General features: G+C 40.0%; 1 protein-coding gene across 2 annotated transcripts in view; it reads right to left on the reverse strand.

The window, feature by feature from the left end:
- Nucleotides 1-19,513, reverse strand: part of TNRC6C (trinucleotide repeat containing adaptor 6C) — a 169,011-nt gene that overhangs the window by 96,011 nt on the left and 53,487 nt on the right. For both annotated transcript variants that reach the window (XM_054975961.1, XM_054975960.1), the window contains exon 4: nt 2,411-2,743. In XM_054975961.1, coding sequence (XP_054831936.1) covers nt 2,411-2,743 — 333 coding nt within the window. The remainder of the gene's footprint in view (nt 1-2,410; nt 2,744-19,513) is intronic.

The following is a 19,513-nucleotide window of genomic DNA, read 5'->3' on the forward strand; positions in this document are numbered from 1 at the left end:
CCTTCCGCGGCACTCTCTCGGAGGGACAGGCTGCCTCGTCTGGGCTCCTCTCTGCAGCAGTGCCCTCTGAAGGCGCACCAAGGTAGGAAGTGAGTTGTCTGGAACACAGTTAGCCTTTTGTATAGTAGGATAAGCCCTTTAATATTGTGGGGGCGGGTCTGACCGCTAACAACCTGAGAAAACAAGGCGTTGCGCAGAGAGTTTAGGTATCAGGGACTGAGAAGAAGAAAGAGAGGTTAGAGGAGTTGTGCAACTTGTGTTCCAGAAAAATAGTTAATGAGAGAAAATACAAAAAAAATAGTTAATGAGAAATATTGAAATACATGTTTCTGTATTTTTTCCATGTCAGCCTCTTATGATTAAGGCGGATGATTTGAAAAGAATGTCCAAAGTTAACTGAGCATGAAGCAAGATTAAATGTTGTGTTATTTTCATCTGTATGAGTTACAAATAACTATGAAGGAAATGAACTCCGCTATTGTAACACACAATGTCGACTATGCTAATTTTACAAGCTATATACATGTCACCTCGCATGACGCTAGAATGCTTGCAGAATGCAAAATTACTTCCTGGCTTGTAGGATAATTTGCTTTTACAAACACTGAATGGTTTAACCCTGTTAAAAGAAACAGAGTAGGGCTCTTCATACAGGATAACCTGTATGAAAAATCCCCTGTGTAAACTAACAGCTTGGCCAACAGTATTTGCTTGTGTCAGCACAAGTAGATCCATGATACACAACTTGCTTCACACCTGCTCAGAATGGGATTCCAATGAAACAAGAAAATGATAACAATGATCCTTAACACAGCAGTTCAGTAAGAAGATACTTAAATTGTATTGACTGGGAGGGAATTGGTTAGCAGTCTATTATGGCCCAATAAAGATATAAAAATACAAAATCAGTAAAGAACTGCAAGAAGGAAAGATCCATCTTCCCTTCACACTCAGTTTATTGGTTGTAGCCGGTACTAACAGGAAAAATTCAAATTGGCACTATCCATGCCTGAATACTGCACTATTTCTTGGCCTTATTGATATAACCCTGTTCTTTTATAGCAATCTGAGTAACAGCATTTTGACGTGTTATCACAAGTAGATTTAAACTGTGCTTTATAAACCTCACCAGTTTCAAGAGGTTTCCAAACATGTTCTTTGTTTTGAAAGTAGGTACATTTTTCAAAAACAATGATATCAATTACAACAACAAAGAAATCCACTCCATTCTGCAGGATTCAAGACTTTGCATTGCTATTTGCCTAGGGTGAGTAGTTTGATTAAGATATAGTTATGGGCACAGATGGGCAAGTTGGTAAAAAATTTCCTTCACAGTCTCCACCTCACATTCTCAAAGGTTTGAGGATATCACTCTAGCTTCTAAAGCATAGATCCCTTAAAACAGAATTGGAACTGACAGCTAAGGAAATATTTTCAATTCTTTTCAACCACTGAATAAACTCTGTGTGAGATAAGCAAAAACTGGTTTATGCATTTGCTTTTACATTGCATATAAAGACTCTTCCATTAAGAAATTAGATTATAAGCATTCAAGAGACAAAAGGCCACAAAAGTGACTTTATAATTCACAAGTTTGTTCTTACCATCACAGTTTCAAGATTTCAAGAGTCTGCCTATGCCAAATTACGTTGCTCCTTTCCTTTTGCATCAAGAAACATCTCATGATCTGCTAAGGGCCAAACCAGATGAGAGGAGCAATGTGCCCCACCCCCACCCCCTGTTCACATCCCACACAGTGGTAAGTGTGGATCTGTTTTAAACAAATATGTCAGCCCTTATCTCAACCCTTACTTCAGCACTTCAGGGCTTTCAGCACTTTTCATCCTGGATCACTTCTGGCATTGGAACAGAACTTGAAGAAAATTGTTGAAAGCACCACAGCACAGCAAAAAAAAAAGGGGAACGGGGTTTAGTTCCCTTTACCTATGTTCCCTACTTTAGACCTGAGCAGGCGCACCCATTTATAAATACATGTAGACCCCAGCTGTCATGTCTAGTTTAGTCCTAAGGCAAATCTCTGCTTCAGTTTCATTCACTACAGCTCTATTCTGTCCACCCTTCCAAGAAGTAAAGATCAGCATACATCACTGGGACACAGCAAGTGGAAGCCAGAAAAAAAATGACTGAAAAAGGTAATGCAAACTACAGTATTAATGTGTTCAATTTTTAATACCCTATCAATATTATTTAAGCATTCCTGAGGTACAGGGACTCTCAAATGTCCGTGCATACTTTTTAAAGGAACATACTCGGTAACACATAATGAAATCTCTTCCTCCAAAACAGCCTATATTTCAGATGACAAAAGGACAATTCTGAGTTAGCTATTTAAACAGACATCCCAACAAGTCCTCTCCATGTCATTCCCTTTAAAACATAAGCCTCTTACCTGCTGGGGTCTGAGTCTTAGCGGGGTGGTGATGTCCACCTGTTCCTGGCTGTGGAGGAGGACTTGCTCCTGCTTGTCCAGTACCTGGTGCTGGGCTCGTGCTGATCAGAGTTCCAGTAGGCAGAGGCTGGCCTCTCTTTAAAAGCTGCTTCTGTTCTTGTTGGCGGAAGCGTGGAGGCACCTCACGAGGCAAGTATCGGGATGCAGCTGGCTGCTGCCCATTGGCAGATGCACGCTTGCCATTGCTATTGTTAGTAATAGTGCTGGTGGAAGTACTGGTACTGGTACCGGCAGGTTGGGGCTGGCTTAAACTGGTCTTAATAGGTTCTGGCACTGTGGAAAATGAAACATTAAGAACCAGGTTACTGTAGGAAGAATTAAATGACTTGTTTTAAAAGGCAGCACAATGGCTCTTATTTGTGTACCCTTTTGGCTGGGGGGAAAACACCGCCGGTATACCATTTTTAGAGAGCAAATCATCAGTCATATAGTCCCAAAGTTTATGCTAAGAGAAATCAACACAGGGTACATTTAGCAGCAATTATTTTCTCTTAAAATTATTTTCTGGCAACAACTGACTGAGACAATGTAGAAGTAAATGGAGCTGTAACACAAATATTCTGCTTTTAAATGGTTTCTGAAATTTAAAATTTTTATCTTTTCATTCAGGTTTTTGACATCACATATTCCCCATCACTACCACCAACACCCACACATACTCAACTCTTTGGGCTGTCAGTGTCACTCGAGAGAGAAGCAAGAGCGTGATAGACCTGACAGAGGAGTGAGGTGATAACTATGATCTCTGAGGAATCGTGTTGTTCATCTTCTTTTCTGTTTATGTTTTGCATGATGTATTTTTATTAGGGTTCTCTCTTGCATTCTTTTTGAGGAAATCATTGTTATGTGCCTGGGTGGTTATGCCAGCCTGGGAAGAGCTGGGTAACCCAAGGAACAGAATCAGTGTGGGACTGACTAGCCTCATAAGGGAGATAAGGATTAGACAATTAGCTGATGTCCTCGTTCAGGTCCTTTTCTCAGTCAAGAGTATCACAGCAGTCAGCATATCTTTGGTCTTAAGGCGGTGGATGGCAGCATGACCCAAGGAAATTTAACTGCCATTTATGATTTAATCCTGGATGAGAATGTATTACCAAAACCTGGCTAGATGAGTCAGATAGAATTATCTTGTTTAACTGTCATAGATCCAGAGGAGTTAGCCATGTTAGTCTGTAGTTGCAAAATAGTAAAGAGTCCAGTAGCACCTTTAAAACTAACCAACTTTAATGTAGCATAAGCTTTCGAGAACCACAGCTCCCTTCATCAGATGCATGATGACGAAGAGAGCTGTGGTTCTTGAAAGCTTATGCTACAATAAATTTGGTTAGTCTTAAAGATGCTACTGGACTCTTTACTTATTTAACTGTCTTCCTTTCTTGATGAAGTGTCAGCACACCCTCAACATTCAGAGATGTACAATTTTTGCCTGTGCTGTGCCATCAAAATTTTGAAGTGTATTGTAAATCCCTGTTTTGAATGTGTGTTTCTATTGCTGGATATATCATCCACCCCCTCGCTAACAAACTCCCTGCATACGCTGGCAGAGTCAGACTTTGTGTTGAGGTCACCCAGCTTTTAATTCTAGGAGACTTCAAAACTGACACTGAATCCCTCATGTCTGGTGTGGTTTTGGACCATCATGATAACCACTTTCCAAAATGTATTAGGCCTACATATGCAGCAGATGCCATGCTTGATTTGGTGATCTCTGAGAATATGGTGGTGCTCTGCAAGCCCAGAAATCAGCAGTGCCCTTGCCATGGAAAGATCATTACTTGGTGAGACTTAAGTCTTTCAGAAATCTCTGCATGGGTGAGGTCCCAACAAGCATTTGAAAACTTCAAATAATTTGAAAATGCAGCTGCCAGATTACTGAATCCTGTATGACTAAATCCATCTCCACCTTCTCCAATAACTTCATTTCCAGATGAGATATAATGGCTGCTATTCATGCTGGTTAAATGAAACATCTCATTTCAGAGGTATACCTCTGGCTACTAGTTGCGGGGGGGGGGGGGGCAACACAGTAGGGGGGCTTTGGCCTCTCTACCCCTGCACGTGGACATTCTGGGGCATCATGTTACCCACTTTGGGTAACAGGATGCTAGACAGACCACCCGACCTTCATATGTAGATGCAGGCCTTCATGTGTATTTGCAATTAATAATGCTGGTTCTTACTTATAAAGCCTTAAATCATCTGCAGCCAGCATAATTAAAGGACCATCTACTCCCACAAAAACCTGCCTATGAATTAAGATATTTTGAGGGGGACTGTTCCAGATGCCCCATCATTGGAGCAGACAGTCTTCTCAATAGTAGCACCTGGATTATAGGATTCCATCCTCGAGCATATTAGTTTGGTGACCACATTACTGAGTTTCAGGTACCTAAAGACATTTTTAATTCAACTTGACCTTTGGCAGCCTTCTGAAATTGATGCTGTAGGTAGCTGAGAGTACTGCTATGTAACTGTATTGTTTTTTATAATGGTTGTTTTAAATTTCATTGTAAGCAACCTCAGGACCTGAAATGTAGAGGCATTTTTTAAATGGAGGCATTTTCAAAATAAGAACCAACATCTTCAGCCCAGAAGTTAATCAGAAATAAGTGAGGCTCCCTGAAAGTTGGTCATGTGTGTTCTCAGCAAATGAACTGGCCAGTGGGTTCAAACAGTTGTATTCTGGAACCAAAAGAAGTCTGTGAACTGTTTTCAAGGGAAGCTCCATACAGACCAGATCGCATTATGCATGAAATTTGTAAAGAAAGAAAAAAAGCCTTGCAGACATTCTGACATCTAAAAGCAAGGCCAGGCTCAAAATACCCTCAAATTCTACTATGTTTATACTGCAAGATTGCATATACGAAATTTTCAGCAAATGCTGATCAAGTATAATTTATATTTTATATTGAAAACCTTAACAAACGTCTAAGTGCAAAATAGTTAATATATTTTGTTTAAACTTCTCCAGCTGCTGCTCCAAGACTCAGAAACATTTCCTGGATTTTTAACTGGGATGAAATCAGAGCCAGATCCCCACCAAGGAAAATTACTCAAGAACAAATAAGTATAAAGCAGAGAAATACTAGAAATACTTGTATTAAAATTTTTCGTCATACCCCACAAATTATAGGTATCACAAAGAAATTAATGGTAAAATACAACATCGCTAATTTGTGCGGAACTGTGGTTTCTAAAAGCTGTTTAGGGGAAATTAATTACAATTTTCATTCCGCTATCAAACAAAAAGTTTATATTTTAAAACACAATGGTTTAAGACACCTATATACAATCTTCTATTTTATACCTGAAACGAATTGTCAGAAATTTAATCTATTTTTAAATTGCTTAAAGGAAATCCTTCTTTATACAAGGGATTAAAACGTTGCCAGAGGATGTAGTGATGGCCACAGGCACAGACAATTTAAAAAGAGATTTGGTAGAATCATGGAGGATAGCTTTAGCAGAGGCTACTAGCCATGGTAACTAAAGGGAACCTCCACATTCAGAGCTTTCCCACACACTCAACTTATTCCTGATTTTCTTAGCAGTTGATCCCCAAACATTGAAATTGGTTTGGGTATGGTTCTTCTGCACATATGTCATTCCTTTGCCTTTTTACAGTTGAGACAGTTTTTCTTCTTCCTCATATGCCTTAAATAATCAGAATTAGAGATGGGCACGAACCGAAATACAAAACAAAGTTCGTGATGAACCAGCTCGGTTTGTGGTTCACGAACTGGCGGTTCGTCAAAGCCCATTTCTGACAAACCGTCACGAACTGTAGGCTCGTTCGTTTTTTGGTTTGTCACTGCAAACAGCCTGGCACCGATCAACCAGTTTCCTAGGCAACAGGGGGATGGACTCCTTGCAGACCTTCTGCTGACTCGGAAGTGGCCTTCTGCTGGCCGGAAGTGATGATTTGCTGACATGGATGTGATGTTTTCACAAACCAAACGAACAGGTTCGTGAACCGGGGCAGATTCATGAAAGTTGATGGTTCGTAAAATGCAACGAACCATGAACTGCACAGTTCGTTTCCCCCCCAGTTCATGCCCATCTCTAATCAGAATTTTCAAACGAGGGTGCTGTCATTATCAGTGGCATCACCAATGATATCACAGCACACACAAACACCCCATTTTAAAAATGTTTTCTGTATGCTTATATTGCTATATTGACATAAGGGCAGATTTTTTTAAAGATAGGAAAAGAACTCACTGCCAGTCTTCACATGGGGAAGCCTAAAAGGGAAGTAGCTCTGCCACCCATACTTAACTCCTCTCCCTCACATTTCAAAATGAAGAGTCCTGCCTGGGTTGACCATGAGCCAGGAGACGAAGGCTGAAACTGGCGGGGCAAACCAATCTCTGTTGGTTTGGAGGCCAGATCAGCAGCGGCGATGTGCTTTTCAAATTATACTGCTTTTTTAGCACTAAAAGTGGCCACATCACTTCCCCTAGGCCACAAGAGCATTTAAATTTTTTTGTAAGAAATCATCAATTTCATATTGCTATATTGACCTACCATTGTAATAACAGGTGCTCCAGGTTCTCTGAATTCCTAGCTTTCACTTAAAAACAAAGCAAGTATCTAGCCCCTTCCCTTGCAGAAATATAAGAAGAAAGGCAATATCAGCAAAGCATCAAATATTACATGGGCTTATTGGATTACGCTCTTGGGGGAGGGAAGAACCTTCTTACTTGTAACTAGGAAATGAATCATTGGAAATTTAGATCAATCTTTAAGAAAGAAAAAGAGTTCTGCTGTCTCAGAAGAGAGTGGTCCATCTAGTCCAGCATTCTCTCTCATGAAGTGGCCAACCAGTTACTCTGGAAAGCCAACAATAGGGCATAGAGGCAGAGACCATCCCCTGATGTTGTCTCCAGGCACTGGTATTCAAAGGTTTACTGTCCCTAAGGGGTTTTCCACATGGATTTTCCCCCTTCAGTTCTGCCCTTGTAGTGCTTTGTTTTATCACTGATTTTATCACTGCCATTCATTTTTTGGCTTTAGATTTCACTTTTTTTTCTCCTCCAAGTTTTTTCCTCAGTTCTTTTGAGACCACTTTTACTACTTTTTTGGGGGGGAAACCACTTTGGATTCAGTTTTTTCAGGGCTTTTTTTCTGGGAAAAGAGGTGGTGGAACTCAGTGGGTTGCCCTCAGAGAAAATGGTCACATGGCTGGTGGCCCTGCCCCCTGATCTCCAGACAGAGGGGAGTTTAGATTGGCCTCCGTGGTGCGGAGGGCAATCTAAACTCCCCTCAGTCTGGAGATCAGGGGGCGGGGCCACCAGCCATGTGAACCATTTTCAAGAGGTTCTGGAACTCCGTTCCACCGCATTCCAGCTGAAAAAAAGGCCTGAGTTTTTTCCTTGTATGTAATGTTTCTTTCAGTTTTGTTCGTACTGTCCATTCCCACCCTCCTCTAACACACTCAATGACTGGATGCTCGTCATTGTTGAACTACTCATCTTCTGCTTTCCTTTCCCTTCTCCTGGTTTCATGTTTGATCTTTTGTACAATGCACCCTTTCTCATATCTCTAAAATTTCCATCCTATAAAGAAAACTATAATACAATTAACATAAGTACGTTTTCTTTACAGCGAGGAATTCAAGCTGCATATTCAACAGGTCCACATTGTAATCTCAAAGTCAATGTAGCTTAACAGAACTGAAGCTCCCCAACTTAAAGGCTTTGTGGGCTATGCTTTCCATATTTACAAGTACAGAGGGATCTGCCGTTCCCTCCTCTATGTATACACATATAAACAAACCAAATGTAGTTTTAATTTTTTTTTTTGCAAATAATATCCCACATATCTTTTGGAATACATAGATTTCCCAAAGTTCCTTGCCCCTCTTTGCTTCGAAAATCTAGTGAAGTGGCACTTATAGGACTTCACTGAAAGTAAAATACTAACATTGGTGCCTTTAACCATCTCTAGAATTCAAGAATCAGTCTAGGTTTGCATTTTCTTTCAACTTGTAATGAACTAAAGGTTTACCTTTTGAAACACGTATTTTGTATTGTTTATTTGAGGACTTTATGTACCCAGCCCCCTTCTATTCAGGTTTAAGACTTAAGAACCTCTTGTGTAGGTCTTGACTGAATCAGTATTTCCCCATTCATTCACTCACTCCTCCACATCTACTTGTTCTGTAACTGTTATGTATTGACCTATTACATTACCATTTCAAGTTCCAAGGCTTTTACTTCCCAGTTGGTTCTAACAAAAATAAGCTTTCCCTTGTATATAATTCTCAGGTTACAATCTTCTCTTCAGTGAAGCTATTTGTTCACATAAAGATAGCACTTCTTTAGGCTTTAGAACAGAAAACAATTCTTGCATCCCTATACAGTTTGGACAAAAATCACAGTAACTGAACAACTGATTCAGAGGTGAATTCTGTGCCATTCTAAGTCTTTGTTGTCCAGTTCCGCTCATTTAGACCTATTCACTTATTTATTATCAGCCATGTGTGCACGTTCCAGTCATTATGTATGTTTTAGACCAGCCCTCTAGATTTATACCAGACATATCACACATGCTAATCATGCCTGAAGTAATGAGGCCAAACTCATTCAGTCTGCACCAGATTCTGGCACAGGTCAACGAAGTATAGCTAGCTACATACCAATGGCAGCCCCAATGAACATCAGAATAGCTCAAATAGTACAGGCTGCTAAGTCAAAGAAAAAAAAGTGAGCTTCGTGGCTAGGAAATGCACCAATTTCATCCACTGAGCCAGACTTTACGGAATTGCTGTTTTGGAGTTCTGAAGGAAAAGATACACCTGTACCCATGATCAGACAGAACAACTCACTGACAACTGAGAAATCTAGATGTGACAAAATAAAAATTGTGTTCACATTTTAATGTTGCATAAACATAGCCTAGAAAAAAGCGTGAATGCATCATTTATAGAAATTTTGAACGGCAAAGGGGTTTGTTGGACGAAGAGCTGTATCCAGCCCACAATGAATGGAGCAAGTTCAAAGAAGGAATCTTAGCTCCTCCCAACTGCATCCTTCCCTGTAACACTAAGAGCCAAGCTACAAGTGACGCCTTACACAGGTTGGACACTTGTCAGCTTCCCTCAAGTTTTGATGGGAAATGTAGGCGTCCTGGTTTTACAGCTTGGCTCTCCATTACAGCTGCAAGACCAGGATGCCTACATTTCCCATCAAAACTTGAGGAAAGCTGACAAGTATCCAACCTGTGTCAGGCGTCACTTGTAGCTTGACTCTTAAGAAGCTGGCCCTGAGGGCTGAGAAACCTGCAAGAATCACTTGAGAAGCTGCATGAGGGGCTGCAGCAAGAAAAAGGCACCCCTTCCCAATCTCACATAAGCTTTTTTGTTAACAGAGGAAAATCTTGGCAAAAGGGGAAATTTCTTCTAATACTCTCTAATTATTAGAGAGTTCATGGTAGTTGAGATCTAAACCAGTATCTGTAGCTAAACCTACTTTCACACATGAAAAACTGCAAAGAATAAAAAATTCTGCTCTATATCATCTCTGTAGGAATAGCTGCCTCTGTTTTTTATGTAGGCGAAGAGGCATCCTTAATTTTTTTTCCAGGATCTGAGCAGAAAAAACTTCTGCCTTCTCTTTACCTGGTTTACTGAAACTCTGCCTTTCAGAGATGCTTAAACTGATGAAACTATAAAAACAGGTGTATACTATTTCAAATGTAGCTGAAGCTGTCTTCATCAATTGATGTTTTGCAGCAGAAGTCTGCTTTATCAAATTTGATAAGCTAAAAAATATTTTTATTTTGCACAAATACATTTTACAGCTTCATGGTAGAATCTGAATTCTGCTATTCCAGCTGACCTTTAAGGAGCTTACATCATATAGTAAGAATTAAATTGAGTGCAGTCCCTCAGGAAATGAATTTCAAGCCAGCCTGTTACAAAAATATTGCTGCTAGGCAAGACAGCTTTCTAGTCGTTAACAGATTCTATACAGCGAATATAGTGAATATGAAGATCACCCCACCTCAAATCAGCCATTTTGGTTTTTAGAGGTCTGTATCTTAACACTTACTGCTATCTGAGGATCTGCTGGCTAAAGTGGGAGCATAACCAGTCATAACTCAGAGCTACTTGCTGCTCATGAATTTCCATTATGGAAAAAGAACAATTATGAATATGAAGCTCTTGGCAAAAGAGCTTCATACTCATATGAAGTTCTACAAAACTTTCTGAGGTATCTATTATAATAGCATTTAGCAAATATGGCAAAATATTGGGAGGCGGGAGACCCTTCCCTCCTTGCATTAGACCTCTCGATATAGTTCCTCAGAATTCCTAATTTGCCTAAATTGAAAACTTTGCCCTCCTGGATTATTTCTACTACGTAAATGATTTTAAAAAGGTCAATCTAGGCTTAGTTGTAGATATGATTGGGCATTTGGGAGCAGACTTCACTAGCCTTATTTACATCTAGGGTTGCCAGTCCCCAGCTGGGGGTGGGGGATCCCCCACTCCTACCCCCACCCCTACTTACCTAGCCAGTGGGGGGAAAGGCGGGAGAACATACCTCCCAGGGTGTGCTTCTGCATGCAGCAGTAGGTCAATTTCTGCTCAAATAGGGCCCGATTCAGGCCTCTGCAGAATACAAGAGCACTCCAGGGCCCATCACGCACCCCTGGCAGCGATCTCATGCTCTGCAGCAGTCCAATTCAGCCTGAATCGGGCAGCAGTATAGTGAGGGAGCACTCCAAGGTCTGTTGCGTGGCTCCAGCAGCACTCCCATGCAGGAGCGCTCCCAGGGGCAGCACATGGCCTGCACAATGATGTCACTTCCTGGAATTGACGCCATCACGCAGGCTGGGAGCACACATGTGAGAGCAGCACTGAAGTGCCAGGTCTCTCATCTCCTGCCCAGAGCATAAGGGGACCTGGCAACCCTATATACATCTAAACTGTTTACTGAAGGCTGGTGAAGTGGGAAAAAGGCATTCTAAACTGATTCTCCGGAGGTATTCTAATTCACCTTTCCTTGGCACAGGTTCATATTGGAAAATATCAAACATACATTGTTTTAACATTCTTCCTACTCCTGAATTCCAATTAAGGAAAAGGATAAATCATGAATACAAGAACCCACACTGTTAGAAAAGTTTTCTAATACAGGTGATCCACAATAAAATGAATCCTGAAAGTGATAGCATGAATCCAAATGAGAATAAACACCGATTTTCCTAAATTTTTTATATTTATATAAGCGATCTATTAATCATATTCCATTGGCATTAATATGCAAATAACTTATACCAATATATTTGCCATTCCAGTTAAAAGTTCTGGGTCTCTTAAAGGACTCACCACTAGTTGTGCATTAAACAAAAGAAATCCCCCCCCCCCTTTTCAGTTGCCGTTGATAATGGAACAATTATTTCTCTTCTTCGGCAACCACAAGACATTGAAACTGACTGAGAAGTGGAATTCCAAGTCAGGTCACATTTCAAATTTGAATCTTCTGAAATACTGACAACACTTGAGCTTGTTTATTTTTTCTGCCCCTTTGGATTCTGGTAGGTTATTGTGCTAAAAAAAATTATAAGGGAAAACATTCTTTTTTGTATTTTCTTTGTTTTAAACAATAATATAATAGAGGCTATATTGTCATGTTTAAGAGAAAGGGTATTATTGCTTTATCAGATACATAAAGGTATAATCACTGGGTTTAAAATATGTAAATGTATTTAAATGTAATCAATCAGTTAAAAACCATAAAATGATTTTAAAAAAACTAATCAGTTGACAGCACTAGTTAGAAATAACGGGGTAATCAGCCTACTAACTTAGAATTAATGTTCTTGAAAATTATTTATAGTGCCTAATATTTTCCAACAACCTATAAAAGAGTTCAAAATTTATTCTAATGGTACAAAAAATACAAGCTACTGTCACACTCATTAAAGGGCAGGGAACCATTTAATAAAAAAGTCCTCCTGCCAAAAATAAAGTTTGCATGGTTATGGAATTTGGATGAGAGACATTCAGCTACAGCACCAAGATAAATTAAAACCTTATGGCTTGGTTTCAAATTGTCCTGCTGTTTTGGGTAACACGTAGCACAGTGATTTGCATAAGGTATTTTAAAGTGACTACACATCAAAATAATAACACATACTAAACTAAAATCCTTTATACACAATTTTATAACAGTCTTTGCTAGCTAAGTAGCCCCAGAGATGTGCCCTTCATTGCACTATGGGAAAATGCCCACCACATTTCTACTACAGCAGATCCAACAGCTGCCTTATAAATTGCTGTTTGAGACCACCTTTCTTGATCCAAACCATGCATTTTGGAATGATGGCTTCACTCTGAACATACAAACACTTTCTCCCACTTAGCAAACTTTGTAAGATGAAAGCATACAGGGCAGCAACTATGGTCAATGAAGGCTGGCTAGAACACTAAAACGCAGTGCACCACATTTAATCAGCCCCAAGGGCCAATCTGCCAATCTACAAAAAGACCTTACCAGTTACACAAGAGGCTGCCTGTCTACCCTTTCACCTCATGGTAATATATTGCCATGGCTGTTGTCATTTAAGGAGCTGTTTGAGATACAGAAAATGAAATCTCATCTAGTGTCATCCTGATGCTGTTGAAACCAGTCTACTGTCTTCTGCATCGTTCATTTTTAAATATCAACATTTAATGTACTATTTTAGTTATTCAGTTACATTACAAACTCCAGACTGTTTTTTAAAAACAGACAGGGCAATGTTGACTGCAGCACAAAGAGACAGAAAGCATGACTTTTAAGAGAAAACCATACTGCCATGGATTTTTAGTGATAAATATCTATTTGTAACACGGTGCAAGAGCTTCCCACATTCTAAACAAACCACTTACTGCTAATAATCACTGCATAGTTAATGGTATATAACTTCCTAATCCAATTTTAGAGAAACAAATCCAATAATTACTTACATATGCTTTTTAATGATTAAAATCTCAGAGGAATCCCAACTCTACACAAAAGCATTAAGAAACTGTATATGGGTTTTATTAATGCAATGAATGGGATCAGTCACCCAGATTTCAATTACTACAAAAGCTTTTAAGCACATTTCTGGGACCAAAGGATGGAACAACATACGGCAGTGACAGAAACTGCTTAAACCCCTCATTGCTGATTTCTGGCTGTAGGAACATCCAACCTTCAGCTATCACTAAACGCTGTAACATGCCAGATTTCTCCGCCAAATTTGCACAGAACCTGCATTTGTTCATTAGAGAGGGAAACAAGAGATACAACACAAGGGAGCATTCCGGAAGAGAAACAGTTAAATCCAGCAATGCATTCTTGGCTGCTGCTGTGACAGGATTTATTTACAGCTTCCATTAAACACAGCAGCTCCATTACAAAGTGCTGTATGTGAGAAGAATTTTTGATTATACAATGCAAGTGCCTCACTGCATTAAACATAGCATGCCAATGTATTTTTCCCCCATCCATAATTGGTTTGGGTCATTGTTTGATGGGTTTATGAATTCATTACAGGAAACAGATGGATCCCATAAATCAGAGCTATTCATCCAGCCAATCAAATGGGCAATTCTTCCTTCTCCTCTCTCTCCCCCCTCCCCCCAATCAACCTTAACGAAGCCATTTCCTTCATACCCCAAATTGTGCATGTACACTGTATAGTGAGAGACGTTGTTAAAGCAACCTTGAAACAGGAACAGGAAACAGGAAACACCTTTTAAATAAAACCAAGATTATCACACCCACACAGAGGTGCCCCCTATTGAAGCCAGATACAAAGAAAAGAACTTACCCAGTTCAGTTGAAACACTGCATCAGAGGAGGCACAATGTTCTGCTTTTTAATAAATTCTGTTTTTTATGGTGAGAATACAGTTTTAGAATGGAAACACTTAATTTTCCCCCCATTCCACTTTGAAATGGTGAATTTTTATTCAGAAAATTACTTCCTTTGTCTGCTAAACTCTCAAGTTTGACTACAGTGACATCTGCTGGTAAAAGTGAAGTATCACAAAGCTTAGGCAATGTTTTAAATTGACGGTACTGCTCTTTAAGCCACAGAAAGGTCTAAGCCATAACCGTGTAAAATTAAGTGTGATACTGAAACAACTGGACTCCCATGAAATGCAACTATGAGAGTTTTTTTTAAGGAACAACATTTGTAAAATATTCTCAGTACTATAAACATCCTGCATAAAATCCTCAAGCCTCACTTGGGAACAGCGTCACTAAGCAGCAATAGGGTTTTGATTTTTAGACTAACACTCCAACCATAAGCACTGCATAAATATCCCCATACGAACATTCAAGAGGTTACAGGCGACTGTCTACCAAGCAGGTATGTTTAATAACCATGGTCCGCACAGGATACCAGCAGGTAAACAAAACGATTTAGGTCTCATTGCTCTTGTTTGACTATCACATTAAAAGCCCTTTATGGCCTTGGACTCTCATATCTGTGCGACTACCTCCCCCCTATGTTTCATCAGGGCAGCACTGCTCATCTGGTCAGGGTCTTCTCCAGATACCAGTTGGGCAAAATAACAAGTGCCTGCACACATGCTTTCTGTGTGGAAGCCTCCACCTTATGGAATGGCCTGCCTGAGGAGGTCAGGAAAGCTCCCACTCTCCTGGATTTCCACAAACTATGCAAAACTGAATTATTCAGGAGGGCTTTCTAACCAGATTACAGGGCTGTGTCTTAAGAAATAGCTCAGAAAGATGCCTTGGTAGGGACAGGGACTAAACGCTACACTATTGGATACTATCTGCTGATGTGGGTATGTGCCTACTAGGGAGTTTCCATGTGGCTAAACATGGCATGTTTAGATAGCTTGTTTAGATGGCTTGTTTCAGATAGATTTCATCTTTGTGCTTCGTTTTATGCTATTTTAACATTTTTCTGCCCCATTCCCTATTGTATCTGTTTCCCTGAATGTCCTAACTGTTGTTCGTTATTGTATTTTGCTCAGTAAATGTTGCAGCCATGTGCACTGTGTAATCTGCCTTGGATATCAGTGAGAAAGATGGAATTATTATTATTATTATTAAAAATTCAAAAGCAGTCTAATTACAAAGACTATAGAAATCCAATAGGAATCCTCTCTCTTCCCAACATATAGGTTTGTGCATAGAACAATGTATCAGTGGTTACATCTGAGAAGAATTCTCTAACAACCTATTCTATCTGTGGGTCTTAAATCAGAGAGACAACAATTTAGCCAGTTCTCATCTTAATACCTTTTAATGGTCCCTCAAGGTGTAAAACATAATTCATTCTAGAAGCATATACCAAGACATATGATCATCAAATGAAGTTGGTAGGTATCTGTCCTTCTTAAATTGCTGTTATAAAACAGTGAAATTTATTTGTCATCTATTCAGCTGCTCTTGATTCAAACAAATTAATTCCTAATTTTGGTGCCAGAGAAGCTGCCTGAAAATATATCATCCAGAAAGAATTTAAAACCATCAGTGGGATACCAACATTTTATGAGGAAGCCATAGTAACTTATAAGCCCTGCTATAAGCAAGTCACAAATCACATTTTTAGTGAGTGCTTCCTATCACTTTGTACAAATTACACACCTTCACTTGAATCTGCCTTTCTTATCCTCTTCAAACACAGAAATACAAGTACACTAAGAATAGCATTTAATGTGTTGTTCAATTTTGAGAGCTCTAAACATTTTGCTTTCACATATAGTTTTTTATGCTAACTACCTCTCTTAAAACTTTGCTTTTAAAAATCCATTATTTCTGCATCTCTTCAGGATCCCCGGAGATGCTGCTCTCTCACTATATTGCATCTTAGTAGAACATATGGATCTATGGTTGCTACATATGAACAGAACTTATCAGTTTCTTCCTTTTGTTAACTAGTTTAGATTTCCTGATACCACAATTCCTATTGCTTCATCAATAACTGTCTTTATGGAAACTGGTGTTTATCTTTAACTCAGCCTTCAGAATGCTGATGTACAGGAACAAATTCTGCTTCCAAACAAAAGACTGAGCCATTTAACTATGGGCTTTGGGGGGTTTGTCCAAAAGGGGACAAAACTGGGTAGTTCTGTTCTGTTAAATTCCCTCTTACTTGATGGAATAAGAGTGCAGCCCTAACGAGTGGATTTCCTTCTGTTTTTATTCGCTCTGCGTGCAGTTTGAATTGTGCCTGGAATTTTACTGAAAGCCAGCAAAAACTCAGGAGAACAAATGGGGGTGTTCCAAAAAGATCACCTCCCTCGGTAACATTCCCTATGGAGCAGCTTACAATCCCATACACTACAACAATTCAATAAACTCTCAATAACAAAAGTGTAGACTACTATTACAAAATCAGTTGCCAGATCCAAATCATATAATTTGCTCTATAACTGTTAAAGCTAATTGCTGAACCTCAAAAGAACTACAATTAATATTCTGATGACTGCATGAGATGTACAGCTCCCATTTCCCCCCCTACACAAATAAGTTTCACCCAATACTGCAACATTTGCTGGACCCAGCAAACCTGTGAGTTGCTGGAAATGAGAAGAACAGCATCACATATTCCAGTCCACCCATTTCACCCCCAATTCCCATCTGCTGCTAGCTTCTAATTTGTTTTTTTAATTAATATTTAAAGTATTTCCACCAAAAGGTCTTCCAAGGGACTAACAACAGATCAAATTATAAAGTAATTTCTTTGTAAGATTCATATAAAATTAATTATTGAATCCTATGGCATCCCTGCATGGTGATGGTTCTTTTAGAAGTTTTCAGCTTCCTTTCCTTCCATAAAGTGGTCAACACAGATTACTTTCCTCCAGAAAGAACAGATAAGAATAATGAATTGTATTTTTAAAAATAAGTAACATCCAAGTCAATCAGTAGGTAAAAATCTAGCAACAGCTTCTTGATACCTAGCTAGATTTCCACCTCATTTGTTCAGTACAGCTGTGGCAGTGCAGAAGGAGGGTTATTTATTTTAGCTTTGAGTCTATGTTCATCACTTGAAAAATGCTTAATTTTTTTGTTTGTAGGCAGTATATCCTTGATCTAGAATATAAAACTTACTTTGGTTTTGGTCTGTTTCAGCCCATTCACCTACTTCCAGTCCTTCATTGAAGTCAGATATTGTGTAAGAACAGAGACTGCACAAACGGGCAGAGTTTCATCATCATTTAACACTATGCAGCCTTGCACGATTCTCCACAGACAAGAAAGTAAAGAAGATAATTCTCCCTCCCCCTTCAGATCTCCTTTTGACACCTAACTGCTAAAAAAGAGTGGAATACAGTATACATATCTATGCCTGCCAGTTTCTGCAATCAATTTGCCAACTAGAGTGGCCAACCCTCCCCCCTTAAAAGCAGGGAATGAGGTCATTAGGCAGGTGCCTGGGGCCCTGATCCACGTTTCTCAGGTGTGTGCTCTGGAGGCCCTGATGACACACTTCTGATTGAAAACTGGAAGCTTTGAGTTCTCCGCAGGGCCAAACTCCCCAAGCATAGCATCTGGAGCTTGGCTCTTAAAAGCTCATACTTCAGACACTCGTGTTGCTCTACTGGACTGAAACCTTGCTCATCTACAGCAGACCTACACAGCTACCCACCTGAAATTGTCGAATGAACCACTGTCCTTCAAGACCCTTAACAGCAGCTACAAATGAAATGCAACCAAATAAACCAAATGCTCTATGTTATGACAATGCCGGTTCTAGATAAAATCATATCTGTCTGCAGTCTTAACACTCAGAGTTGACTTCTGCCAGCAAATGGAAGCAGCCCAAAGCATACAGATTTGCTGGATAGCACTCAAAAAGCCTAAGCAGCAAAAGAAGAGGGGGGGGGGGAACCAGGTGACTGATGATACTACAGTCATGACATACCAGGACATTCCATCAAAGACTTAAAGGTCGCTGTAGTTCAACAGAAACCTTTCAAAAACAAAATCCAACGGGAAGCTGCTGAATTGGAATTCATATGTAAAATTGACTCTGTCAAGCTGGGACTGAATAGGGACTATGAATGGTTATCTCATTATCACAGGTAACTGATTTCATTTACATAGGCGGGGTCAGGGAGAGTCCAGTGGCACCTGACGTGGGCTTTCGAGGACCACGGTTCTCTTTGTCAGATGCATCCGGCGGGGAGGGCTGTGGTTATCGAAGGCTTGTGCTGCAGTGGAATTGTATGGTCTTGGTGGTGCTGCTGGACTCTTTTTGATTTTGCTACTACAGACTAACACGGCAAACTCCTTTGAACCTTTACACAAGCAAAGTGATCCCCACATCAAAAGGAGCTGTTTGCATCTCCATATCAAAGGAGTTGTTTACGTCCCTCCTCTCCTCCTCCCCTCCCCTCTCCTCCTCTATATTTGACCAGTTTCTTTCTGCCCTCCATGCATCTGACGAAGAGAACTGTGGTTCTCGAAAGCTTATGCTACAATAAAATTGGTTTGTCTTAAAGGTGCTACTGGACTCTTTTTGATTTTTCTACTACAGACTAACACGGCTAACTCCTCTGGATCTACAGTCATGACGTAACTCATTTTTAAAAGTCTAGGTTGTAATTGTTGGCCTGAGCACAAATATCATTTCAGTCTTCTATTCTATCACTTCAATAGTATCAGCTTCCCTTGATATCAGCAGGATCTGTGCTACCACAGTAGGGGCAGCGCATACTTAAGCAGAGCTGTCTTTGCTGCTGAACACATGCTATGTTCAATGCTGGCCGGCACTCTGCTCTGCTCTACAGTTCAGCCAGACCATCATCACAGCAGCTTTGTCAGTAAGTAAGCTGCACAGAGAGTTCTGGAATTCCATTTGTTCCAAGTTAAGAGTCCAGGGAACAATGCCTTCAATAAATGGCACAAGCACAACTGTAGTGTATTTGGCACTCAAATCACAGCATTTCATTACAGATCGGTGCAAATTTCAAATACGGGGGGGGGGGGGGGGCGCTCAGGTATGCAGAAGAAATGACTTCATGTCCAAATGGTGGTAATGGTAATAATGACAACAGCACAAATGAATTAGGCGC

This window comes from Eublepharis macularius, chromosome 4 (genome assembly GCF_028583425.1).
Source record: "Eublepharis macularius isolate TG4126 chromosome 4, MPM_Emac_v1.0, whole genome shotgun sequence".
NCBI lineage: Eukaryota > Metazoa > Chordata > Lepidosauria > Squamata > Eublepharidae > Eublepharis > Eublepharis macularius.